Source organism: Poecilia reticulata, chromosome 1 (genome assembly GCF_904066995.2).
Source record: "Poecilia reticulata chromosome 1, P_reticulata-male-v2, whole genome shotgun sequence".
Taxonomy (NCBI): Eukaryota; Metazoa; Chordata; class Actinopteri; order Cyprinodontiformes; family Poeciliidae; genus Poecilia; species Poecilia reticulata.
In genome coordinates this window covers 23,154,427-23,180,985 of record NC_088830.1, presented here as the reverse complement: position 1 = coordinate 23,180,985, position 26,559 = coordinate 23,154,427, and the positions used below count along the sequence as shown (strand labels likewise).

General features: G+C 40.7%; 1 protein-coding gene across 7 annotated transcripts in view; it reads right to left on the bottom strand.

The window, feature by feature from the left end:
• rbfox2 (RNA binding fox-1 homolog 2) overlaps nucleotides 1-26,559 on the bottom strand; it is a 50,032-nt gene that overhangs the window by 7,890 nt on the left and 15,583 nt on the right. For 4 of the 7 annotated variants that reach the window (XM_081609267.1, XM_081609278.1, XM_081609264.1 and 1 more), the window contains 8 exons: nucleotides 11,837-11,926; nucleotides 10,733-10,936; nucleotides 9,188-9,355; nucleotides 8,814-8,867; nucleotides 8,591-8,683; nucleotides 2,800-2,887; nucleotides 1,210-1,266; nucleotides 288-441 (listed from right to left, as the gene is read on the bottom strand). In XM_081609267.1, coding sequence (XP_081465393.1) covers nucleotides 288-441; nucleotides 1,210-1,266; nucleotides 2,800-2,887; nucleotides 8,591-8,683; nucleotides 8,814-8,867; nucleotides 9,188-9,355; nucleotides 10,733-10,936; nucleotides 11,837-11,926 — 908 coding nt within the window. Of the gene's footprint in view, nucleotides 1-287; nucleotides 442-1,209; nucleotides 1,267-2,799; nucleotides 2,888-8,590; nucleotides 8,684-8,813; nucleotides 8,868-9,187; nucleotides 9,356-10,732; nucleotides 10,937-11,836; nucleotides 11,927-23,800; nucleotides 24,254-26,559 lie in introns of those variants that run through there. The other 3 variants (XM_081609279.1, XM_008416026.3, XM_008415973.3) reach the window with 3 other exon arrangements.

Here is a 26,559-nt window from a genome sequence, read left to right as displayed (position 1 = left end):
ACTTCAGCTGGTGAGATTTACCAAAAACAAATAACTTCAATTTAATTTTATGACAAACTGCAGTCACATCATAATATGTTTAAAGGTACAAGGAAATGGTATTTTAGCTCCGCAAACTATCAGTTATTGTTTTTATAAAAATGTATCCAAACACAACATGCACGATTTGAATCACTGTCTCGATAAGTGAAGCCATGCCTTAAAAGAAGATGGACCTTATCCAAGTTTTTCCTTACTGATCTAAAAATACAGGTATTTCTATTACACATATTTACATATATATTTACCCAGGGTATGCTGGGATGGCAGGTTGTGGGACGGCAGCCCTGACCGCGCTGTAGACGGGCCGAGCTCGACCCCGCAGATGCGTTCCTCGAAAGGTTGCAGCGGTGGTAGCGGCAGCCGCTGCTGCTGCTGCTGCCGGGTACGGGAACCCTGGAACTGAAGATTAGACAATTATACGACAAAACATGCCGCTTTCATTGTATTCACAGTGGTGCAGTATTAACAATATCTCCACAGAGGGAAAAAAAAACATCTTGATTAATCTGTGTTTTCATAATTTACCACCTACGTAAGTGAGTGGCTGTTGGCAATCATTTAGAGTTTCTGCAGTTTTATTCAGCTAAACCGATGTGATTTAAGTTGTTTGGTATTCAAGCTTCTAAAAAAACTTTAGAGTCAGGTTGGTGTTAATAAAGGTAGATGTTCTCAAAATAACAACTAGGCTGTAAAAAAAAATACATTCACATTGAATGTATGATCCTTGCCCTTGCAGGGTGGGGGGGGCAAGATTGTGTCTTCAGATTATACTAAGCTCCACCTGTGTAGTTATGCACTAATGCTTCACTTCTTATGGTCTCCCTGATCATGATTGCTTCTCATTTTGTATTTCTTCTATTTGTCCAAGAATCATACCAAGCCTTGATGATAATCAAACTACTTATTTTTTAGATTGTAGGTTGATGTTGTCCCACTGAATTAAAATAAAAGCACAACAAAAGACTATCTTATAAGAAACATGTTTTACCTCTGCTATAATTTATAGTTTTAGTAATGCTCAACAACTTTGGAAAATAAAAGCCTGCGGATGTGCAGGTGTCTCATGTTCTAATTCTTAGTTTGTCTTTGCAAGGTTTTGCCTGCAAATTCTGTATCTGCTGGATATTATTTGAGAAGCAGAATAAAATTCATTTTTTAATATCTTACCTGTATAGAGCTCAGGACTGTACATGGCTCCAACCATAGGACTTAACTTCCAACCAGCTGTAGGAATAAAATAAAAAAACAGCATCAAGGCAACATTCCTTCATAAAGAAAGCTAACATTTTCATGACTAGTAACTTAACGGGTGAAAGGAACCAATTTCGCCAGTCAAGCTGGTTGCAAGAACGATCCAATATAACATTTTTATTTACGGTTCGTAACAGCGCGAAACAGAATGAATAATGTGATTTGAACCCAAATGTTGGATCAGAACTCAAACAAATCCTTGTAAAATGATCAGTGATCTAGTCCTAGAATAAACACATCCACCTTTCAATGTTGTTTTGTGCTTCCCCACATCTTCCAAGCTGTTTGGGAGAGCAGTTTATTAAATTTAATATTGGAGCTTGAGATTTATAAAAACGTAAGCCTATTGACAGAACTGGCAAAATAAATAAATAAATAATAAATAATCAAAAATTCCCTTATGGTTTTAGTCAAAACCATAAGGCAAACATTAAAATTCAATACATGAAGTAATTAAACCTGGACTGAAATATTATACAACAGTTTTTTTTTTATTACAGCCACACTTAAACAGCTGCAATTCAAATACAACAGGTGCAGTTCACTTCAGTTTAAAACACAAAAAGTAAAAAAAGTAAAAACAAATGTGCGTATGAATGTGTGTGTATTCAGTCAAGAGTCAGAGGCCAAATACTTGTACGTATGGTGTTAAAATTAAAGGTCTGATGTGGCAAATGTATGACGAAGACCGTCATTAAATTATAAATCCATGTAGAAACCATGGCAATTAGTGGGCCAGAATTTCTGTCCTTTAGAAAATGTAATACAAGAAAAAACTCAGAAACAAATTAAACATTTTTATAAATGTAAAATGGTCAGATAAAATTTTACGCTTTATAAGACTATGTAGGGCCTTTCTTTCTTTACACAAGTGATATCTATTATGTAAAAAATACATACTGGTTTTTGCAGCTAGCAGCTGTAACTACATTTATAGCTAGAATAACATTTTAAAGATTATATAAATGAGACATATTCTGCCTTTTAAAGGACAGAATATGTCCTTTAAAAGGACATATGCTGTTATTTTTTAGTTGTTATTATCCAAAATCCTTCTGTCTGGTAACTCAGAGTTTATTTAATGTAGGATTTGACTGAGCAGCACTGGAATCCTGCAGACTAAAATGAAGATGTTGCCACGGAGGTAATTATGCAACGATGATCTCAGCTATGATATGTGCCTCTCTTTTTTATCTGTGATTCCATCGCTCTGTGACCTTTAACCTTTAGCATATTGGAGAACATCATTTGTGCTGCTGTTGGTTAATTATTACATTGGCATGAAAAATGTACAATAATAACAGTTGGAATATATCAGCCAACAATTACTGCACTCCAAGCAGCCCTTTATGGTGTGAATATTGCCCTCAATATTGCGATGATGATATATTTGTGATTATATTGTGCGGTTATATAAAATGAGTTTCATTCCTTAAAATGCTACCAATATTTATATTGTACTAAAAAGGAGAAAAGTCACCAGTATAGCTTAGGATAATATGTTACCATATGGAAGTGCTGCAAGGCTCTCTCCATTAGCGTATGGTGTGGTCATTTTCTTGTTCGTCATCACTCTGGCTGTGGCATTATTAACCTGGAAAATAAACAAAAGGTTTAGGAGCCAATTTATTCAGTTTTTAAAAAAATAGAGATTCAAGCAAAATTCAGGAAATATGAACATATTAATAGGAATACATTTTCTTAAAATTTTAGAACATTTTATTTTTCACAAAAATCTTCTGCTTTTCATTTAAGGCGCCATCGTACTTTTAATTTCAGTTTTTATTCTTGACAGGGTGTTAATTCTGTATATGAGCAGCGATGGTATTTAATGCATGCGCTTCTTTTGAAAGAAGAAACACTGAAAACAAGGATCCCAGTGAGTAATCAGGCAGTTTTGCACACAAACATTGCAACTATTGGCACATAGAACAAAGAAAATAAAAAAATATATATATATATTTCAGAGCAAAGGCATTCGAAAAGAAATCCAAGACCATTATATTGCTGCTAAAAAAGGAGGAGACAAAGAAGGTGAATTAAGCAGCAGATTTGTCAGTTGAACAAAATGCAAAAACTTATAACCAAAAATAAATAAATAACATCAATCAAACAAACAGTTTGTACAGAAATTACAGACAGCCAACCAGAAGTGCATCACATCACCAGAGGTGAGCAAAACTAACCAATTAGCAAGCATCAGATGCAGCAAATAGACCAATCAAAAACAGAAAAGAAAAAAGGTTGGATTCCCTCCCAATTGAGAACACATCATACAGAAAAGGGAGGAGGGGATGGAGAACAACAGAGAGAGGACAGAGGATGCAGGGGGAAGTGCCAGTCCACATGAAAGGAAACAGAAAAACACAGAAACGTGAGGAGGAGAGTGAGGGTGAACGATTCATCCAAATGTGCAGTTCTTCCAACGAAAGGAAAAAAAAAACAATAAGATGTGATACACATACAACACACAAATCTGATTGTTTGCCTACATCGAGTCTAACTGTACATGAGCCATGATGGAGGAGATGATGATTGGTGCAAAAACGGACACAGAGAGAAAGGACAGCACAGAGAAAAGAAAGAGGATGGGGGATGCAAGTATCATTTCTCAAATTAAAAATAAAAAAAATAAAAAATTCAACCAAACCAAAAGCAATCAAACCATTGCTGTGAAACACTGCCGGGCATTTCAGATCAGTGTCGCACACCAGAAAACACCTCGTAGCACACAACCGACGACACACACCATCCAGAACCAAACTGATCAAAAGGTAAATCAAGGACACCTCCTCACAGAAATCAGAACAAGGCAAAGCTGTTTTCATTTAGGTTTGCCAGGAATTATTTCAGGGTGCTTTTTTTGTTTTATTTTATTTTTTATTTTTTTTATTTTATGTCAGCTTTGCTTTAAAAATCGGCCCCGTTTGGGAACCCGAGCTACTCATCCACGAAACACAGCTCTGATTGAAACATTAAGGCTGCAAACCTGCACTTCGACAACAGTCTGAGCACTGGTACAGGAAGTGATCATCAAGCACTACAGCACGCCATGATATACAGACAGCTATTATCCCCTCTCCAGAAGAGCTAACATAGCACTCATGCTCCAGCATGCTCTCCCGCTAATAAGGTGCAAGAATGCAGCTATTGGCTGACACATGACACAGAGAGATGACATAGTACTACATGACGTCATACAGATGACCAGAAAGAGAGTAAACCATGCAGGATACAGCTCACGAATTAAATGCTTTGAATGCAGTTAGAGGTGATTGTAATGAATGCATTAAGAAGTGGTAGTCGTAGTTGTTGCACTTGCAGATAGATGCGGTACATTCAGTTACACAAGTGGCCTTATTGTAATGCCATGCGGTAAATGGCTAATCTCCTAAGAGTCTCATTCACCACCTCCCCAATCAATCACAGGATTAGCCAATCAGGTTCTGTCCACCAATCAGTCAAGCTCCCTGCAGCAAGGGAATCCTTTGTTTGGGTGCATTTTCTTTTTTTTGTTTGGGCGCATGGGGTGGGGGGAGGGGTCATTCAAAGATGATGCCATGTGTACACAACTTACCGTGGTCAGGGGAACGGCGTGAGGACACGCGAGCAGTTACCGTGGAGACTGACAACAACAACAACAACAACATACAAAAATCATCAGGGAAATCGAGAAAATATGCGTAAGAAACAAATGATGAACCAAACAAAAGAAGAAAAGTAAAACAAAATAAGGCAGGAAGGGGGAGGGACAAACAAAACGAAGTAATGAAAAGCAACCCCCACCCTGTGGTAGAAAGGAAGTGATGTCAGAGGTCACATGACAATAGTCACCTGCAAGTATCAGCCAACCACCTAGCCTCTATAACCCACCATGACGACAGATCATAAAGGTTAAAGAAATGGAAGAAGATGAAACTCAGGGGACACGCTACGATAAAATAAGAAATTAGAAATTCAATCTCTTTCTAGAGTGATTTTGCCTCTTACTACATCACGAGACAGAAAAATGAACAAAGATATGGGGGGATGAAGGTTGACATGAGGACAAAAACAGAGAGACAGACTGGTCAGGTGTGAAAAGAAAGATAGAAGGAGATGGAAGAAAACCTACTTAAAAATACAGAAAGGAGAGGGAATGACAGCTATCTATGGCATTGTCTTCACTTCTTTCTCCACCCTCCATTTATTTTTGTAAATCAGCACAACCTACACACAGACAAAGAGAAGAATGCAGGACATCCAAAGACCATGCAGAAGAGCTACAGCAGTAAGTAAAAGAAAAAAGAAAAGACGTAATCTGAAGCACGATTTAATACCAACAGCTCGAGCAAATGACAGAAAGCATGGTGCGCGCGTGTGTGTGTGTGTGTGTGTGTGTGTGTGTGTGTGTGTGTGTGTGTGTGTGTGTTCCCTCTCGGAGGCCATTTGCAACTGAAATCTGAGCTCATGCTGACAAATTAAAAAGGAAAAAAAGATGCCACAACAAAATGCACTTCCATGAGATCTGGTGTTCGTTTTCAAGCGGGGTGTGTGCAAACAGTAAGCCATTTTTTTTTTTTTGTATTTAACCATCCATCTTGCTTATGTGATTATATATATATATATATATATATTTTTTTTTTTTTAGTTCTGGAAAATCAAAAATGACATCACACTTCTCACAGCAGTTTCATTCCTCATCTCCCGCCCCTGAAATGTCCCACCACCCCACCCATCATGCTTCGATCTCTGAACGCACCAAACATATCAGCTGCGACCGCATACAAGTCGCTCAGTGTGAAGTGACAGGCTGGGGGAAACTCCCAGCAAACTCTAACCTTACAGTGCCTCACCAAAGTATTCACGCCCTTTGAACTTTTTCACATATTGTCAAGTTACGACGTCAAACAGTTGGGTATTTTATTGGGGCTTCATGTGGAAGACCCAAATAAGATAGGGCATCATTGTAAAACAGAAGGAAAATGATAAGACTGATTTAAAACGTTCACAAATAAAATCTGAAAGTTTTTTTTGAGACCATTTTGAACTATTATAATAATACTGCAATTGCACTCTCTCAAATATAACAAAAAAAAATGTTTTAAGAGAATAGCCAAAATAAACTAACAAAACAACGGAAAAGAATAATTAAAATGGATTATGAAGTCTGTAACTAAAATTTTATTTCAAAAAATAATAATCACTTGGTTTAGACAGGGAAAACAGGCAAAAGTGACAGGTAGTGCAAACTAACTACTTCATATCGGGTATCAAATGTTTAGTGTTTCTCAAAATGCAGACTTTCCAACAATATCAAAAGGTAGCATCTATTTCAGAATCCTTGTCCTAATAAATATCATCACACTAATTTTAATTTATCACATGATTACTTGATCTACTGCTTAATGTGCAAGACTTAGAATTGGGGCTGAATTTGTGTTCAGTTTCTTTTTATTGTGAACTCAGGTGCCGTCAGAAGTCACAGAGGTAGTGACTGGGGTTTAACTGTGTGTAATTTAATCTCAGAGGTTTGCTAGAGGACACTAATAAAGGAAGAGCATCATGGACTGCAGGGAACGCAGCAGACATGTTAGAGAGAAGGTTGTGGTATAAGTTCAGATCAGGGTTAAATTCTGAAACACTATCCTAAGCTTGAAAAATCACGTTGAGCATCGTTCAATCCAAAACTGACAGGCTGAGCGAGGAGCGCGTCAGTCACAGAAGCAGCCAAGAGGCCTGAGGTAACTTTGGAGAAGATGCAGAGATCTGCATCTCAGGTGAGCAAAGCTGTTGACAGGAAAACACGTAGTCTTGCAAAGTGCGGCAACAAAGGGGTTGTTGGAACAGAAACAGAAAGCAAGGAGACAGAAAGAAGTGCTGTTTCCAATTTGCCACAAGCAATGTAAGGGGCATATTAAATACGCTGCTTTAGTCAGGTGGTCTGTGTATGTAGGGGCGGGTGATATGGAGCTAGAATTTCATTGCAATATTTTGCGGTACTACTGTGTTAACAATTAAGATGATTTAAAATATATATATATATTTTTAGGTATAGCATTCATAGCATCATGTATAAATATTGTTCCTGAAAAGCATACCCATTTGAAACAAGCTTCTTCAGGATGCCAATTACTTAAATAAGTTGTGATTTGTGTCACTAAACTGCACATAGTAATTGCATTTAATCATATTTTCAAATTTATTTATCTCGTTGTGGAACAGACAGTGGAAAAAATAGTAAAAAAATAACATTTCCGATAAAATTGTCTTTTTTAACAATTAATAGGAATTTATCGAGACAAAGATAAGTGAAAATTCATATCATAATTCATAAATGCCCACTTCTAGTATGATCCCTTGAACAAATCATCCCAGTAACTGAAGCAGAATCAAACTGTGACGATCTTGTTTATTCATTGTGGAAAGCTAAGTCTGGCGTAAAGATAACCACTAAGCAATCCTGGAAGACATCCTGTTGTGGCCTTGAAAAGAACTGAGACCAGGGGCAGACAGCTGAATAGAAATGCAAACCACACTTTTCAGATTTGTATTTTTTTTTGTTTGAGAGGATTTGCGAAATGTTTCCTTCTGCTTCACAAATTTATCCTACGTTTTACTGAGTCATGGCAAAGTCATAAGAGAATACATTTCGGTTTGTGGTTGTAAAGTGACGAAATGTGAAAAGGTTCAAAGTGCTTAAATCGTTTCGCAAGACACTGTACGTTTCCAACCATGCGACACCAGCAGGCACTTTTCCGTTCACAGGAGAAAACAAGAGAGGCTTTTGAAATCTCTTCCAGTCATAAACACAACCATAAATCAAAAACGGCCACTCATCATGATCATGGAAGAAGTGATGATGAGGATGGAGAAGGTGCAGGGAAACAGAAAAAATAAGATAAAATAATAATAAAAAAAAAAAAAACCAGACCCTACATGCTGTGACAGAAGCAGCAGAAATCGCCAGCGATCGAGTCGTAGTGACGTCTCACCAGCCATGCCTGTTGTGTAGCCACTCCACCCAGCAAGCTTTGCAAACCACACAGCTCCAAGTTCAAGGTGCAATGGAGAGCCCACAACACCAACATCATCAACAACATCAACGACAGGAAGTGCCGTCATGAGAGAGCGTGCGGCACCGCTGCACCATGCTATAGTGAAGCCAGAGGAGGGGGGAAGAGGGGCACACAGAACAGCCACGTGGAAACCTTCTCTGGGGGCAGAAACCACCATAATGGTTCTCATTTGTCATTTCTAGAAATGAAGGAGAGACAGAGGAGAAAATGGACATTGTTCTGGAGGGCTGGACGCTCACCTCGATTTTACGTCCTTCCACCAGCGTGCCGTGGAGCTTCTCCCTGGCCCTCTCTGCATCTGAGCTGGACTCAAACGTAACAAACCCGAAGCCCTGCGAGGAGAGGGGGAGGAGGGTGGGGAAAAGAGGAGAGGCGGCAAAACGGGCAGAAACAACAATTCAGTTCCTATTTTATAAAAAACAAAACACTTTAATGCTTGAGGGTCTGTCTCCACCATCTTACCTTGGAGCCCCTCTCGTTGAAAATGATCTCAACATCAAGGATTTTGCCAAATTGCTGAAACGAAAGAGAAGACGCAGTGAAATTAGGAGACTGCAGAAGCACTGAAGTCACATGTTCGCCACAGGGAGTCAGCACTGCTCAGCCATGATGAGCTGGCACTGAGCCAGGATGGGTTCTCCCACATCTATCTCTCCCCTACTCTTGCCTCATCAAAACATTTTGGAGGCATTTCTCTTTACCAAATAGCGGTTATCACGACAGGCCGTTTCAGGGTAACAAAATGTTCTGACTTTAAAGGGGCAGAGAAAACGTTTTGCGCATTGCAAGCAGAGAGAAAAGGAGGATTTTATTTTTTTATTTTTTTGGCTACGTACCCCAAACATTTGCCGTAGGTCGGGGTCTCGGAAGCGGAAGGGGATGTTAGACACATGGAGACGTTTGGGCGTCCCCTTGGCGTCCGAATCATCCCCAGGGCCCCCGCCGCCACCCCCTCCACCTGAGCCAACTACAGACTGACCGTCAATCTGAGAGGAGCCGTCAGACTGCAGGGTCAGAGAGACAAAATAAGACATGAACCAGGTTATTCAACTGATTACAATTTGTTCAGATATTTGTTTTTATCATAAAAGCCTGAGTAGACTAATGACAAACAAGAGGCACTAATGACAAACAAGAGGCGGTAATTAGCCGATTATTCCTCTGATTTATCTATGTATCAGTATTTACAGACATGTTTCCATAAATGGTACTTGTAGGTACTTGCATTGTTTAACATCAAACAACAGATCAGAATTAAATCAAATGCCCCCTCATGAAAATAAGACTTCAGTAGGTCCAAAATTTACTAAAACCAAAACCAAAGATACAAAATGGATCGGCGCATCTGCATTTAGAACCAAATTTTGAAAGACATTTAAGTTTCTGATTAACAACAACTTGAGTGGCTTTTTCACTTTCATCCAACACAATTTATGTTAGAGAAACAGTCCCAGATCCAGGCTGCTTAATAAAACAGAAAAGGAAGGAATTCAGCAAATGTGGAAAGCTGCAGAGAAAATAATGTTGATTGCCTGAGAGGCTTTACTTAGCAGATTTATTAAGCGAATTTATCACCTGCAGTCCAATAATTCAAAATAAGTACGCAGCGTAGTCGGGAAAGTGTATTTATTTAAGAGGAGAGGAAGTCTGAAAGAAACATCCCTATGTAATGTCAACTGTATTAAACAAACAGATCTATTCAGCTCAAGTTGTTTACAAATGTTAAATCATTAGAGCAAATATTTAATAGTAATTAAGTATTTTTCTGTAGTAAAACATTTGACAGAGCTATTTAGGTTCAGAGCAGAAACATTTATAGAAGTCTGGAGATTCACCGATCAAGTTTTTACTGGAAAATACAGATTTCTGCCTGTCATTAATGTCCCAGTGAATGATTCCAAATTAACTTGTCTGGCATTTTTATTTTTAAAAAACATATAACATGTGTAAAGCAATTTTTTTCACAGAGGTTGTACTTTTGAATCCATCAAAAAGATGACTTTTTCCTTACTTACTCATCAGAAAGGTCCTTTAATTTTATCTGATAGTTTTACAATTAAAAGGGTCACATCAAAGAGCAGCAGTTTGTTGCATTTATAGACCAAATATGGTCGAAAATATTAGTTTGTTGTGTTCAATGAATGAAAGAAAAAAAACTCATCAGGTTTGCAGTATTTTACCTCCTGATCACAGATCAAAGCCAGACAACAACAACAGACTGGATGACTCAGATTTCTGTCAGATTGATTGGTGCATCTCCACATATCCAGCATGGATATTGAACCTATGATTTAATTACTCAGCAGTCTAAAAGAAAAACATAAAACAGCTCTAAAAAGCTTAAGTCTTTTTGTGGGCCACACCACAAGGTCGGCGCTCACCTGGCTGAGGCTGTTGCCGGCGTTGGCCGCGTTGTTGCCTGCTCCGCCGGCCTCCACCGGGCCCTGCACCGCTCCTGCCGCATACAGGCTGCTCCCGTAATCCAGAGTCAGGCCGTTCTGAGGAGGCGGAGGCGGAGGAGGTGGGAAGGCGGAGAAGGGTGGGGGTACGAGTCCTTCCTGACCGCCAGCACTATCCTGAGAGCCCTGTGGACGGAACGAGAGCAGAGTGAGATGGCAGCGGGAGCCACGGTAGCCAGCTGGTGAAATTCCCCTACACCTCCCAGACACTGCGAGACCATTTCCCCAGAGTCTTGGCCTAAAAGTCATGCAGACATGGTGGATACTAAATTTTAATTTTTCCCTCCTGTGTAAGAGCGTGCATGTATCTACAGCCCCCTGCCCATTAAATATTCACTGCAGCCACATCTATTATTGAGGGTCAGATGCCTCCATGCTCGGTTTGTTGCACAACGATGAGTGTCTGACGCCTGCACACACACTCACAAACGCCTCTGCGCACAAATCACCTTTGACATGCAAACACCCACACACCTAAGCGCTCGCACAAAGACCAACTGTTATTATGGAAGACTCTCCAAGTATTTCACACACAATTACCCCATAAGATACCAGTTTAGGTTACCAGCACATAGTGGAAAACAATGCAGACATCTGCAAACACACAGTAACACACACGTACGCGCGCACACATTCCTCCCTGCTGGCAGAGGGGCATGAATACCCTAAATGGTAATAGTTAGTGAGCAAGGGAGGCAGCAGGGAAGGAGGAGGAAAGGGGGGGACGGGGGGGATGGACGATAAAAGGTGGTGACTGATAGAAGAGGCATGCTTTGCCTCTGATCCATAGCTGCAGAGATAAACCATCCATCACTGTCTTTCAGATCTATTTATAACTCTTGAGAATTCATGGGATGGCCAATCAATTAGAGGCTGCAACAAACTGGGACAATCCTTTGCTCTTAGTTTATTGATCTCACTAATATAATTACATCAGGACTGCAGCCGTGCCAAGTTGCACCAAGATGCAGGCAGGCTTTAAGGTAAGTGCTGAGGTCAGCATGCAAACATGCTGAAGCTGCTTACGGTAACGGCGCATGTTGGCGGTGATGTCAGCAAACCACCATAGCAGTTTGTACTAGTGCTTGGCTGGCTTCTCATGAACAAGACGGCCTCCTATAAACATATGATGATGGTAAAAGACCTTCTTCACCAATGCATTATGTTGACCACACAGAAACACTCACACAGAAAATAAAAAAACTAAAAAAACTAGTGAACACATCTAACTTTTGCCAGGTACAAAAAGGCAACCGCCTTGTAGACATCTTGTCACAATGACAAACGGACTTCGCTAGATACCATCAAGGCTAACCTGGACGCAGCAGAGTAGATCTGTTTAATCCTCTTAAAATTTCCACCTCTGGAACATGTTGTATTTAGAAACATTGGCAGTACTTTCGAAATGTCAAGATTTATTTTACAGGTCTGCATCTTCAACGCAAACATGGAGCTTGCTGTTCACCTGCAGTAATGAAAACCAAGCTGTGCAATTAACCGAGATCACAGTCCCAATTGTAAGTATGCTTTTATTTCGTAATGTCTTCTGACTGATGCGTATCTCTGCACCTTTCAAAGGCTGAAAGCAAGATAAGCTTTGCGAAGTCATGTTTTGAAAAGTCTGCACAAGTAAAAATGGGAGAAAGAGGAGAGGAAATGACGCATGGTTGGTACTAAACACCCAGCAATAGACGGCACCATGTTGTATCTGGAAGAAGTCGAGTGTAAAATGAAAATTAATTTTTCCACAATTCAGCAGGCCATATCACTAACATAAAATATGCAACACAGCTTAAAATAATAAAATCTTGTTTTACAAATATTCTTCTCTCAGACACAAACTGAGACTTCGTCTCTGTTCCTAAAGTAAAAAAAAAGAGAAAGAGTTTAGAATCGTTCCTGGCAGGAGGGCTAAAGAGAAATAAGTACAGTTCTTAAAGTGGGACCTTGGATAAAATCATTATTGGCAGGAAAAATCAAAGTATAAGCAAAAATGGATGGTTTTACATCTCTCAGCAGGACTGCAGATCTTTTCCCGTTTTTCTCCTAGAATCTCAAGTTCTGAACCATTTCCCTCATTGTTCTGGTACTGTTGGATTGCAGAGATGCCTTTAAAGGCAAGAATGCCCGCAGCTTGGCTGAACCAACCATACACAGTTAGGAAAATGTTGTCTGAACTATGCTGAAGTGCAACAATAACATGACTTTTTAAGCATGTTCTGCAACCAAAAGGTGGCCTTTCATACAGCAGACAGCAGGTTCACTGTATTCACCATCACAGTGAGGTACGAGGCTGAGCACTGCAGAAATGCTTCAGTTTGCTCTCAACGCCAGTAGAGACGTAAATCTGCAGGGCGGCAAGTGCATGTGGAAAAACTTCCTTCTGCATCCATATGAAAAAAAAAAACCTTGCTTGACTCTGAACCTGACATTGGTGACTAGTGCTAATAAAATTGTAAAAGAAGGTTGGTAGAGCTACTCATTTTTTTTACCTTATTGCGTTATTTTTGTGTTTATTTAAAACAATGGGTTCTTGTTAATGCAACCTGTTCATGCTGTTTCCAGATGCAACCTCGATTTAATAAAGACAATCAAGTGATTAGGAAACCATCAGATATCCTTTTTGTAGAGCAAATCGGCCCTGGCACAGGCAGCTTCTCCGTGTCGTATGACTGGGAAGCTGCGATGTGAAAAGTGGAAAAAAAAAGAGACAAAGATACTGTTCACACAATAATAAGGACAAACTGGGCCAAAAATGAGTCACATGCATTCATTTAATATCAACCTGAATATGATAATTAGTAAAAAGAAAATACAGAGTTTGTGTTTAACCTAAGAAACTTTTTTTCCAATGAAACTTACTTTTTATTTATCTTCCTATTGTGTTTTTCATTCATAGTCTACATGTAATTATTTTCACCATATTGGTTCTGCTTTCCTCTGCGGTTATTAATATTTAATGATAGTTGTAATGAGGTAGCACAAAAAGAACACACTGGTAGTAGCAATTTAACAGTAATGGTTGATGTCCTTTTTATCATAATCGTTTACCAGACATCTGCTTGGTGTATGTGTGTGTGTGTGTGTGTGTGTGTGTGTGTGTGCGCGCGCGAGCGTGCGTCTGTCCATGCGTGAGTGACAGTGATGCCCATCTGAGCTGCACAATGGATCACTGTCCCTTTGGGAGAGTTAAAAGCGTGTGGGAGGGTGTTTATGTCTGTGTATGTGTGCGCGTAAGCCATCTGTCTCCCAGCTTTTGACCTTTCTCAGCGTCGCACCTGTGACACTGTAGTCCAGCCCCTCGACTCTGTAACAAACCGGGGGATGAACGCGGTCGACACGGATCACATCAATATTGTGACACAGGAGCAGCAGACTGTGAGGGGGAAACTTTGTCTGTTCGTTGGCAGAGACAAACAAAAGTAAATAAATACAGCAGGAGCCCTGGAATGAAATGCAAGAAGCTTTTAGAGAAACTGCTCTTTCAATTGCTTTGGATACTGGTTTGATAGTTTATACAGTGCCTTACATAAGCATTTATACCTAGTGAACTACAACATTTTGTCAGGTTCAATCTGTCATCTGGAAATACACAGAGGATGGAAACAACTGTGAAACTACAGACACGGCTGTCCATCAAAACAAGGAGAATTTATCAGAGAAAAAGCTGATTGTATCGCTGGAGAAGCTGCATACATCCACTGTTCAGGAGGGAGAATATCCTGAAAGGACAACTATCAGTTGTTGATTTTACTTGTTCTTGAATAGTTAAAAAAAACAGAAGTGAAAAATAGAAAGAGCCGCTGTTGAAATAAGCCATTTAAAGTTTGCCCCAGGCCTATGAGGGACAGAACAATCATGCGGACGTCGATTTCAAAGGGCAATCCTGAAAGAAAACCTGTTAGAGGCTCAAAAGACTTGAGACTGAGGTTCAGCTTCTAGCAGGACAATGACTCTCAACATTCAGACAGTCGCAGTGCATTGGCTCAGACAAAAGTAGGCCTGGACAATATGGCAGAAAAATTACATCTCTGAATTATTTTCATGCCAGATCCAAATTTTTTAAAACATTTTTTCCAAAATAGTAATTACAAATGACAGTAAACATTTTTAAAAAGTGGCTTTTATTTCAATAATACCTTCTGTGAGTTGTACAACAGAGTATTGGGGAAAGGCTACAAGGATTCTTGCTTAATTATGAGAATATAATCATAATATTAGCAGATTAAAGACACAATTTTTACCACATGAAAGTCTTGTGAGAAAAAAGTCATTATGAGAAAAAAGCTTGGATACAGTAATTATTTTTGTTATTTTTTGTGGGATTTCTCAGAATTTGGCTACTTCATTCTCCAAATATTATGACTACATTCTTACAATATTTTTGTACAAATATTCTATATTAATTACTCACAATTACAAATGAGAAAAATCTAAGCGAGACCCCTATATATTTTGTTGTAGAGTTGACCTGAATTCAAGTCCAATTAAATAAAAGCTGTAAAACATCTCTCTGCTGAACTGTGGAAATCCCAGTAGTGTATTGGTGAAAATAAATTCAGATTTTCCAAAAATCTTCAAAAACAAAGTTTTGATTAATTCAAGGGAATTTATCGCCCGGCCCTAAACCAAAGCATATTGCTGTGTTAACTGGCCCAGTCAAAGTCCACATCTAAATTCAATTGAGAATCTGCGGCAAGCCAAACAAAACAGATCCTCACAAAGTCTCTCCATCCGATCTGCCTAAGCAACTCTTTTCCTTCCGCTTCATAACTGTGCAGTTCTTTGTGTTGGACTATGACATCAACAAAATGCATTAAAGTTTGTGGAGGTTGTGGTTTGAATATTATTGCTCTGTACTGGAAATTTCAGACTACGTATTGCTGTATAATCCTTCAACAAAAACTTTTGCTAATCTTACAAATAAGAATGTTACCCTTGCAGAAGCCATTAAACCTGCTAACTAATCCTCTTTTTCATGCTGATGTCGGGAGAACGTAAACACTTTCTGTAGCTTCAAGAGGAGAAAATGCTCAGAAGTCATCCTTTATTGACTGCAGTACCGGACTGCCTCTTGTGATTTTCAGCAGCGTAATCACAACATGAAATCCTGTTATCTTACTCCCTCCTGCTCCCTGATAGCACGCAGTAAATGCATGTACGCCATTAATCTCGACACTCTGGCAACGCAGTCATTTTTTTATTTTTTTTTCATACGGAAATCCTTGAACTGCTCCTTTGAGAGTCTCTCCCAACACAAACCGTGATCTCCATCTTCAGCGTGTGGCCACTCGAGCTGCGCTGCCAGCAGATTACTGACCGCTGTGTCCAAGTTTAACTTCATTCACATTCTCAGATAGCAGCTGTGTCCGCTCATCTAAACTCTGCAGCTGTATGAACCTGCTCCAATATTGCCCACGGGCATCCAAAATAGGATTCTGCTGAGTGATAACATCCCTCACATTGCTGCCTTCCTGTCCTGTGAACATTTCATGTGTTATATGTTGAAAATGGGGGCTCATTTTTTTCACACTAACCATGGCAGCTATTATTACTCTCTGATAATTTAGAATACCCCACGTCAATGATGAGGCTCTCAGTTGTAATTGGGGCCTAGAGTGAAAATAAAAAATCCTGACCTCTAAGCATTTCTCCTTCCACGCTATAATGCCTCTTTTAAATGTGCGCTCGGTAAACAGCTGATATAATTTTATGCTCTAATTAAAGGATAGAAGCCTTAAAATAGACCAGGAAATCATTAACGTGAGGAAATTTCTCCATGTTGGATAAAGAAATTCAATCTGTGATGGTAATAATGAGAGCTGCGTTCCTCTGATGAGAACGATCTGAATTTATTACATTCGCCTCTCCATCTCGGAGACGAATAGGAGAGAGCAGAAACGCGTAAATTAGTTAGCTTAGATCATGTTTTAGGCTGAGTAATGGAAGAAAAAGAAACCTATGCTAAAGGACCGACCGATTCATAGGCTCGTCTTAGATTAAATGCACTCACAGACATGAAAATGATCAAGGGAGGAGGAACTAATTCCAGGTCAGCAGGTGGGAGCAGAAACAGAGAAACTAGAGCTGCTCAATGAAGAGCAGGAAGTCAAAAGTTCAACACCTGGATTGGGTAAAGTGGAGGAAAAAGTTGTTTCTTGAACAACTTTCTGGAGAGATTTTTAAGAATTGATGAATCCATAAGTCCATTATGGATTTAAAACTGAACTGAAGAAATAAACATGATTTTTTTTCCCTCTAAGCAACTTAAATGTCACACTGACCACCAATCAAACGGCTTGACATTTTCAGTAAAATTGCTGGGTGAGCAAATGGTGACGTCAATAATCCTCATACAAAAACAGGATATGTTTACAGTAGAAACTTGAGATATAATCTTACAAGCAGCTTCGCAGGTTGCACATTACTCAGACACTAGAACGAATACAATTTTTTTTTCCAACTTCTGGCAATAAACGTATAAATATCCAACATGCTTTTTAAACCAGGCTGCACAACCTCTTCTCACCTTCACTCGGACAAGTTTAACTTTATTTATCCTTGGTGTTGTTTGGCATTGTGGCATCGTCTCTGCACATTTGCCGCACAGATGGTATATAGAAGCTAAAATTTCTAGCTAGGCTCAAAGAGCAGCTCATTTTGATGCAAATGATATTTGGCTCCATTTCTACCTAACTGCAGTTATAAAGGGAGACGTTGTTTGCTTGTTAATGTTTTCCTTATAATTTATTAATCACCTATGAGTTATTTATGAGGTAGAAAAAAACGAAAAACACTTTTATGATCGCTCTATGCGGGTACCCATTACATCAGCCGAACAAATCAGGTTTTGCCCTCTTTATTTGTTCTGATGAACTTCACTGCTATGAACAATATCTTTTGTGTTTCTGCGGCTGTTTGGTTCGTCTTCGTCACAAAGCTGGATATCATGCCAAGTTACTGATGGCATTTGGGCAAACGGTAAACATGACTTCTTAAAACTTTATCTCAAAAACAGCTTCTTTTTTAACCACTCCTCCAGAGGACAGAATTGTGAAATCCATGTAATTGTTGATCAACGGCTCTCTGATTTTAATGCCGATATTTGATCTGATCTTCACCTTTCCGACAATTATAAGAACACGCAGATTACCGTGATGGCTCTAATCATGATCTTAATAAATATTCCTCCCATGTGTGATAAGACTGATCAGAAGGACCCCAGGACCGCTCCGAACAGGAAATGTTCAACATGTTTGAATCCCAAGGACAAACAAGTAACGTATTGTCCAATGTGACGTGTAGCCAATCAGAAAGCGAGTTGACAGACACACGAAAGGGAATGCAAAGTACATAAATAAGTTGTAAAAATACAACTGTCATGGCGCATCAGAAAGTCCAAGTGGACATCAGAGACATCTTTTTGTTTCTTGTCTGTTAAAAATAGTCCCCAATCGCCAGTGCTTCTTCCTCGTCGGTCATGCTTGTTCACTTTGAACTCACGTTTGATCTTGAAAGGTTTTGCAAGTGGCGTGTTGCATTTGCTGTGTGGTTTGACAAGATTCACTGTTGGACTCCATGTCTACATCGCCAAACTTGTGATGTTTTGTGTTGTAAAATGTGAGTTGTAAATCAACTGACAGCTGAACCAGGCATTCGGTAGGCCTGTAGTTGTGCCATACAGTTTCTATTTTCAGAGGATGGATAGTTTTGTTGGTTTCATGATGTTTCTTCAGCAATATTCTCAAACAAACCTCCAAGGTTGGATTTTATTTTGGGGTGTCATGTTGTCTTTTTCACTTCAGTTCTATGATTTGATAGATGTGTTCGTCTATCACATCAAATCCCTGTGAAACCATTGCTGTTTCTAGGTGTAATATGACAAAAGGTAAAAAAAAATAAAAAATTAAAAAAAAGGTATGTATGGTTTTGCACAATGATATAATTATTTAAACAACCAGTTCTGACGTCATTTACATTATCTCGTTTAAAACCTAAAGTCATCCCTTGCACAATGGACTTTTTACTGCAAAAACAAATGGCCCCACGTTGTACGCTAAGCTTCAAAATAGGCCAATAAAGCAAAAACAAACCAATTAAGCTCGCTGTGGAAGCTTTCCTCAGGTACCTGCCTGCTGCAGAGAAAAATCACTGACTATGCAGTGAAATTCTACCTTCTGACACATTTGCTGGGGAAACTACCTTCCTGCTGTGCAGTAAAATGTTCCTCACAGCTCCGGTGTTGTCATTTGCGAGTCCCAACATCTATGACTCATGACACATCTCACTCGACTACTGATGAGTCAGACTTGGACTTGACAAGTTGTGATGCAACTGGACAGAATGATAGTAACGTGGAATTTAATACAGCACCACCACAGGTCCGATCAGGTGAACCGGAGTTGTTGATGCTTTGAAGCGATGTGATTTCCATGGTGTTTAAGCGTTCGTCGGCTCCGTCAGACGCCCTTGCTCGCTGCCGTTGCTCATGCTCTAACAGACCCCAGTCAGCAGGAGAACGGACTACCCCGGCTGTTAGCGCCGCTTCTGCCAGACGAAAATAGAAGCAGGAACGCGAGCCAAAAACAACCCAGTATTTGTGTTTCACGACCGCCGTTTTCAGAGATCCATTTTGGCTGCATCTCGGCGGTCTTTTCTTTACCTCGTATGCCGTGTTAAAAGCCTGGGTATCTACACAAACATTATGTGCTTTGCGTGCAGCTCTTTCTATCTGGCATGAGCCTTTTGCTGACTGCGAGTGGCTTTTGAGATTCACATCAGGATAAAAGCCTCAGCTGAATAAATGCACTCAGAAAGGAGGGTGAGAGGGGGGTAAGAGAAGGAATACAAAGACACAAAAGAAGGGCAGTCCCGGTCAATTGTAAGAGAGCAAACTTATGCGGTGCATTTGTGTCAGCACTCAGGTTTGCTCTGTTTAAGCGCGCACGCCTCAGTGTGTGCGTCTGTGCATGTGCTCCCCCTGGCGTTGGAACGCTACTAGGTTGCGTGTGCGTGTATGTGTTGGCCCCCCCGCAAAAGCCAGTGAGTCAGAGCGGTAGCTGTAGCTGGCTTCCTTTCGGGTCAGTTAGCAGCACCAAGTGGGTCTGAGGAAGGCACGTTAGAAAGCGCCCCCCGTCTGCCGCCGTCTCACCACGAAACACGAGGAGACAAGAGGCAACACGATTTACACTAACTAGGCCATCGCTGGGTCATTTCACATGAATAATGTCATTTGAGGATCTTTACTTCCTCTGGGCGCCAGCGCCTCTTTGCAGGCCGATTCAGCGACTCTGGAAAGTGTGATTCATGTTGTTAACAGCCCCTCGCGTTTTGGCTCAGTGATCGGATTAACTGAGGAAGTTCAGCGCCTGGATCCCATCTTGGATTATTTTATTCGCCGCTGCAGAAAAAAAAAAAAACAGCTGGAGAAACGTTCATGACATGTGTCTGTGGCATAACGATGAGCCAGGAGACACCCTCTTGTTAAATTATTCCAGCCCACGCCATCATCCCCCACCCCTCACCCAGTTGCTCTTCCCCGCTCCTCTTGCTGTTCTCCCTTTCCTCCCACTCTCTCTCTCTATGCTGCGCGCTTCACTTCTTTACGCTTCATAAAATCCAGACGGGACCCCTCGCATACGTCCCGCCCCCACACTTGTCAATCAAGCCCATTTGCCTCTTAGCAACAAGGATATCAACGATGCTCAAGCTCCTCCCACCACTCCATTCTCCATCTCCTTATAGGGTAACATATCTGTTCATCAAACAAATGCCTCCTACCCAACCTCTACAGTGTATTGCATTACACCTCTTTAAAACTTTATTTTTACATTCTTATATTGCAATTACAGACCTGAGTAATTTGATAGATCAACACCAAGAAATGCTTTATTGTTAAATTGAAAATTTAAGAAATACTTTGTAGAAGAAATTTTCACTGCAACTGCAGCTCAAAGCATTTTGGGATATCTCTCTAACTTCTTTCCACATCTGGGGACTGAAATGTTTGTCCATTCTTTGCAAAATAGCTCGTGTCATACTAGATGGAAAGCAGCTGAATATTAATTTCACAGCCACACCACATGATTGCAGGATTCGCTCCATCCATCTTTTCAAATACCTTGCACGTCATAATACCACCCACCACCGTAGGAATGATTTTTGCAGTTCAGTACTGTCTCTACCCAGATTGAACATCTAAACACAAATTTTTTTTTTTTTTAAACTGCTATTCTAACACATATTTATGCTTTGATCTGAAGCTTTTCATTGCAACCGAACCAGTAAGTTTGGCTTGCTAAAAGCCAAACCAACAGCAAAAAGGTTTGCTGTTTTAGTTTTTCCTCCAAGAACTCCCTTTATTCAGTACCAACATCCATCTTCTTATCATCAGCATTGTCATCCTAATGGTCTCAACACAGAATCCCAAATTATGGAATGCATGGTCATCACAAATTAAAGATTTAGAAATAGTCATTTATAACCACCTCATAGGTTTTGTATGAACAAATAACAGATGTTGTGTCGATACTTTTTCTTCGGTTATATTTTTAATAGTTTTTGTTCTTTTAAATATTTTATATTCAGCACTTTAGACATCGTTTGCCATTTTTAAAAGTGCTTCATAAATAAAGCTTACTTAGCTTTCCTGTCCCTGCTTAAGACAGGCATCCCCGCAGCAAGATTCTACTGCCATCATGCCTTACAGTACTGAGATAATGAAGTTTTTGCTACACAGCATTTTACATTTAGGCTGCAAAATTAAATTTTGGTCTTGAGTGACCAAAGAACTTTCTTTCCACGTTTGCCGTCTCCCTGGCAAGCCTTATGGCAGACTGGTCCTCTTATGGCTTTCTATCAGCAGTCCTTCTTATTCTACAATAAAGTCAGACGTCTCCACAAAAGCTGCAGCCTTTTATGAAAAATAAACAGTCCAAAACAAAAAAGAGGGGATGACACCTGACAAACATGTGCAGGTGAGCACACAAGCTCTCTAAACGATGTGTGTTTACCCAACTAGCACAGACAGCAAGGTATGACCATGAAACCAGTTTGGCTTGTTCAGGAAGGGCTCTGCTTTAGGGCGACTCATGTCCTGGCGTCCAGTTTGCTTTTAAAGAGCGCACGCAAGCCAGCTGGAGGATGGTGTTGTCACTGTCAACTTCACCCTACGAAGAGTCAATGAGGGCAACCCCCTATCTGTCACACAGGCCGTTTTATTTTTTATTTTTAATAACGCCTCACAGAGCGCCGTTCCAGGGCCAGCAGAGACGACTGCTAAGGAGGCAGAACTGTCACAGCAGCTCAAGACTGGAGCGCTTTCATAACTCATCTTTTTTTTTTTTTTTTTTTTTTAAAGTCCAAAAGGTGCTTAACCTCTCACAGCTCTCCCAAACTACAATCACCTCCTTCCTCAAACCGGCAAAACAATTGGCACAAAATGAGTGACTCATGCAAGTTGCCACAGCAACACTGCTCATTGGGATCATTTAACAACCTTTATTGTAAAAGCCCAAAGTAGAATCAATAACCAGATTTAGGGAGGTGTAGGTGGGGGCGTATACTCACAACCCGTTAACAGTTTATGCAAGCGTGGCAGCATGTGTTCAGCTTCGGCAGCAGGTAGGCGTCTCTCCCTCGCCTCTGGGCGCACGCTTAGGTGGGGCTTGAGAAAATATTTCAGTCTTTTGAACCTGATCTGCTGCTCCAACTCCTGCAGTAAAAGGCCAACCTTATTAGCGCATGCAGCAATATGAGGGAGCTAATATATTACCCTCATCGTACGGCACCTTTACACACTCGTAACTGCAAAGTCAGCTCCAAGAGCGTCCCAATGGCCCGCTCCAACAAACCGAACGCATTGTCACATCTCCAAGTCCGTCACCTCGTCAGTCTATTTCCACCCCAAGCATGCAAACTGTCCAAAGGTGTCCAGTCACCTTAAAAGTATATTTCCTGATCTCATGCTGCTGTTCTCTTTTGGTTTTTCCAGCCCATCCCCCTCTCTTCCAGGGGCTCTTAAATGAAAACATTGAGATAACAGCTGCCAGGGCCCCCGGGAGAGCAAGAGGAGGGAGAAAAGAGGTCAAACAGTAAAGAGAGCATGAATCTAAGGTACAGCTGAAAAAGAAGTGAACACACACACACTCACTCTGATCCTGACTCACTCCAACTGAAATGTAATATGAACATGACACTTCATGCACCAACTTTGCAGCCCACTGTGTGTGCTTCGGCTTCTGTGTGTTTGTGAAATGTGTGACACAGAAATTACAGTGAGGAGGTGTTTGGAGCTGAACAGGAGAGAGGGAGACGGAAACAAGAGAAAGTAAAAGTGAGTAACAACACATGGAGAGAGAGAGAGTAAAAAATAGACAGGAGCAACTGTTCACTGGACACCTGTCCCTTTAGCTCAGGGGTAATGTACAGAGACAGCTGCAGGGATAATACAGACTTTTTACCAACCTTTCCTCCTCCGTAAAGCTCATTTATTTCCACTTTTTTTTTTTTTGCTCGAAAAAAATATCTAAAGAGTTGGCGTGTAGCTAAACTGCTCCATCCAGCTGTACGATCTAACGCAGCGAGCGGCGCGCTCACATGGATTCCTCTGAGCATACATAATACATTGCCGAGCACAGTTTCTGGCAGCGGCAGCTCTTCAGATTGCGTGCACACTTCTAGCTCTGGGCAGGGGAACAGATGCCACAACAACGGCGGTAACAATAATGCATTGCCACTCGTGCGTCTTGCCGTGGCGAATCATGATTGCGGCCGTTACAATCTCGCCGTCATCCACTACACTAGTTTCTCTGTTTGTCGGCCGAGTCCTAACAGGAGTCTGGCATGTCCCGTGCGGACCACGGTAACGGGTCAAGTAGAGTCCTCGTCTGTTAGTACTTAATTAGCGCTTAATGCTCGGTGACGGTGCCCGGTGCTCTCATGCTGTTTCTCGTACTGCAGCGGCGGAAAGGTACGGAGACAAACACTCACCGACAACACGTTAGGATAGTACAGTCCCATCATCGTATACTGTGCAACAACTCCAACTGTCGCCGCTCCTCGCTCCTTTCCTCTTCTCGCGCTGCCTCGCCTTCTCTCCCTCTGTGTCACCTCACCAGCTCCGTCTCTCTTGTCTGTCTCACAGATTCAAAATCTCCCTCTCTCTGCCCCCGCTCGCTCCGTCTGCCCTGCCAATCCCCACCCCACCTCCTCCTCCACCTCCTCTGCTGGCCTCTGTCCCTGTCACTCTCCCTCGCGTGCCTTCTTCTGTATTCCCCCTCTCTTTCCGCTTCTGTCGTCTCCCACTCACTCTTTTCTCTTCTTTGCCTCTCCCACTCGCTCCTTGCTTTCCTTCTACCCCCAGCCTTCCTTTTCGCTGCTGTGCCCTTGCCTGCTCATCTCTTCTGTCTCTTCTCCAGTCCTCCTCCTCTGCTCCTCTCTCACCCAGAAAGCCTGACGCCTCCTCCCCCCTCCTACTTCCCTGCTTCTGTCACACCTGCAAACTTTCCCCTCCCCTCTGCTTCCTTCTCATGTCGCAGTCCTCCCCTCCTCTTTCTCTCTCTTCCTCTGTTCTCTTTCTCCATGTAGGTGAGTTAACTGGGGCTGCTGGCACCACTGGGAGAGAAAGACAAGACTTTCCCTCTTCTTCCCTCTATTCCTTCTCAGACATGCACCTTGTTAGGAAACCGCACTGCCAACTGCACACAAGGTTTACGTTTTGAGCAACATTCAGGAGACACTGCTTCAGAACAAATGCCATCAACTCAAATCACCAAACAGAGTGTTAAAGGGCTACTAAACCTGCTAGGATGTTACAAAATGGCACATTTTTAAGTGTATGCACATCCTTTTGAATAATATATGAAGATACACAGTGAGAAATAACAGCCGCAACTCAAAAATCTGACCTTTTTCTGATCAGTAAACACCTAATCCCTAAGGGTTAACAGGGACGGGTGAAAGCTAGTTTTACAACAACAGCACTCTCTCTCATACACACAGTTGGACGTCTCCCCTCCACATAATGTAAATAATGAATGAATTCACACAGCAGGAGTTTAGAAAGAAATATTCTGAAAGCTACTGTCAGGTCCAAAGCGTTGTAGAAAAAAGACAGTAACACATCAACTACTACACTGTCATTGGTGCATCTCAACCAGCATAACTTTAATAGTTTTTGTGCATTAGAATACAGTGACAAAGCCGTTCAGTGTGTGCTATTTTTAGCATTCATTCAACATACATAAACATGTTTAGTTTCATGATGTTTATAATGTTAAAATCAGTTGAAACAGCTAAAGAAGTACTTTGTAAAAACCTAAAATTATAATTCCTCCCCATTAGGCACGTTTGTCAGGTAGCCACTGGTGGTTTTTTGTGTACTGTATCACAAAATACAGGCTAACGTCACCAGCTAAGGGGGCTTCAACTGTGCTGGGACTTCATAAATATGCTTTTAGTACTGCCATCATTGGGCTAGTGACGTTGCACTGTGGTGGAAAAGATTTATGTTCTGCTAAAAGTAAATCAAAGTATTGAGGCCCTGTCCGTATTGGATATTTTTTGTTAAACAGAGATATTCTGTGTTTGCACCTCTAATCCACAAGAAAAGTGATTTTTATAAAACTAAAACAAACAGGCTGTTAAAACCGTTTGTGGTGCATCCCTGTGGATTTAAAGCTTTGTAACATAATGATACAAGAGCCTACTTCGTGCAACCTACTTATGACTTTGTGGGCTGAGAATTAGAGCGACAACTGGGATGTCTTACGTTTTCTGTCCATGTTGGTTCCATCTCTGTTTTAGTTCAACTTGCTCTGAAGAAGTCGGTGACTAAAACCAAAGGCTGAACAGCATAAAAGAGATCACCATAAACACATTTTAGGAAGAAACTGTCATGAAAATGCATGAAAACATGGTGAACAGAGTCATATACTAAAGCAGTAACAGGTGACGCAAATCACATCCCTCTCTTGTATGGAAATGGTCATTGAAAGGAAGACTCAAGAGTTAGCCATTTTCAGCATAGGTGAGAGATTTAAATATGAAGTCACATGTCAGGCTGCTGCTTTTAACTCTGGATTTTAAAAGGCTGCCTTCATTTTCACACCCAGATGTTATTTTTTTCTTCTTATTTACAGTGGGATCTCCATTTTCTCAACAATATGAAGACTGATATGTACAGCTGGCTACGCCAAGAATGCCAAAGGTTAAAACAGGATGTTTAAGAAGTCAACTTTAAACTAGTAAAACCTTGCATTTACTCCTGACAGATTAAAAACCATACTTATTTGAGCTACATAGAAAACTATGCACATTGGGTACGTAGGTTGTTAGTATATTAATTGTAGAGGATTGCATCACATCCATTCTGGTTAAAAACTTTGTGACTGGCTCCTTATTTTTCAACAAGACATTTTTAAAGGCATATTTGTTTTAGCTTGACACGATGAGTTTTATCCAGAAAAAGGAGGAACAGATTTTAATATGGAAAAGTTTTTCAGCTGACACAGCAGTGTTTCTCATGTTTTTTTATTATTATTAATACGTTTTATAATAGAGCCTTCCCTTAATTTATTTTGGCTGCTATAAATAACTGCAGTCGTGCCTAACGGTCTTACATAACGATTAGAGCTCTGGCAGTGTTTGAAGACCTTGAATTTGAGACTTTAAAAAGGAAGACGAATATTCAGAGATTTTTGTGTTATTTTGGCATAAAATATCAGCTGCTAGGCTTTCTAAGATACTTA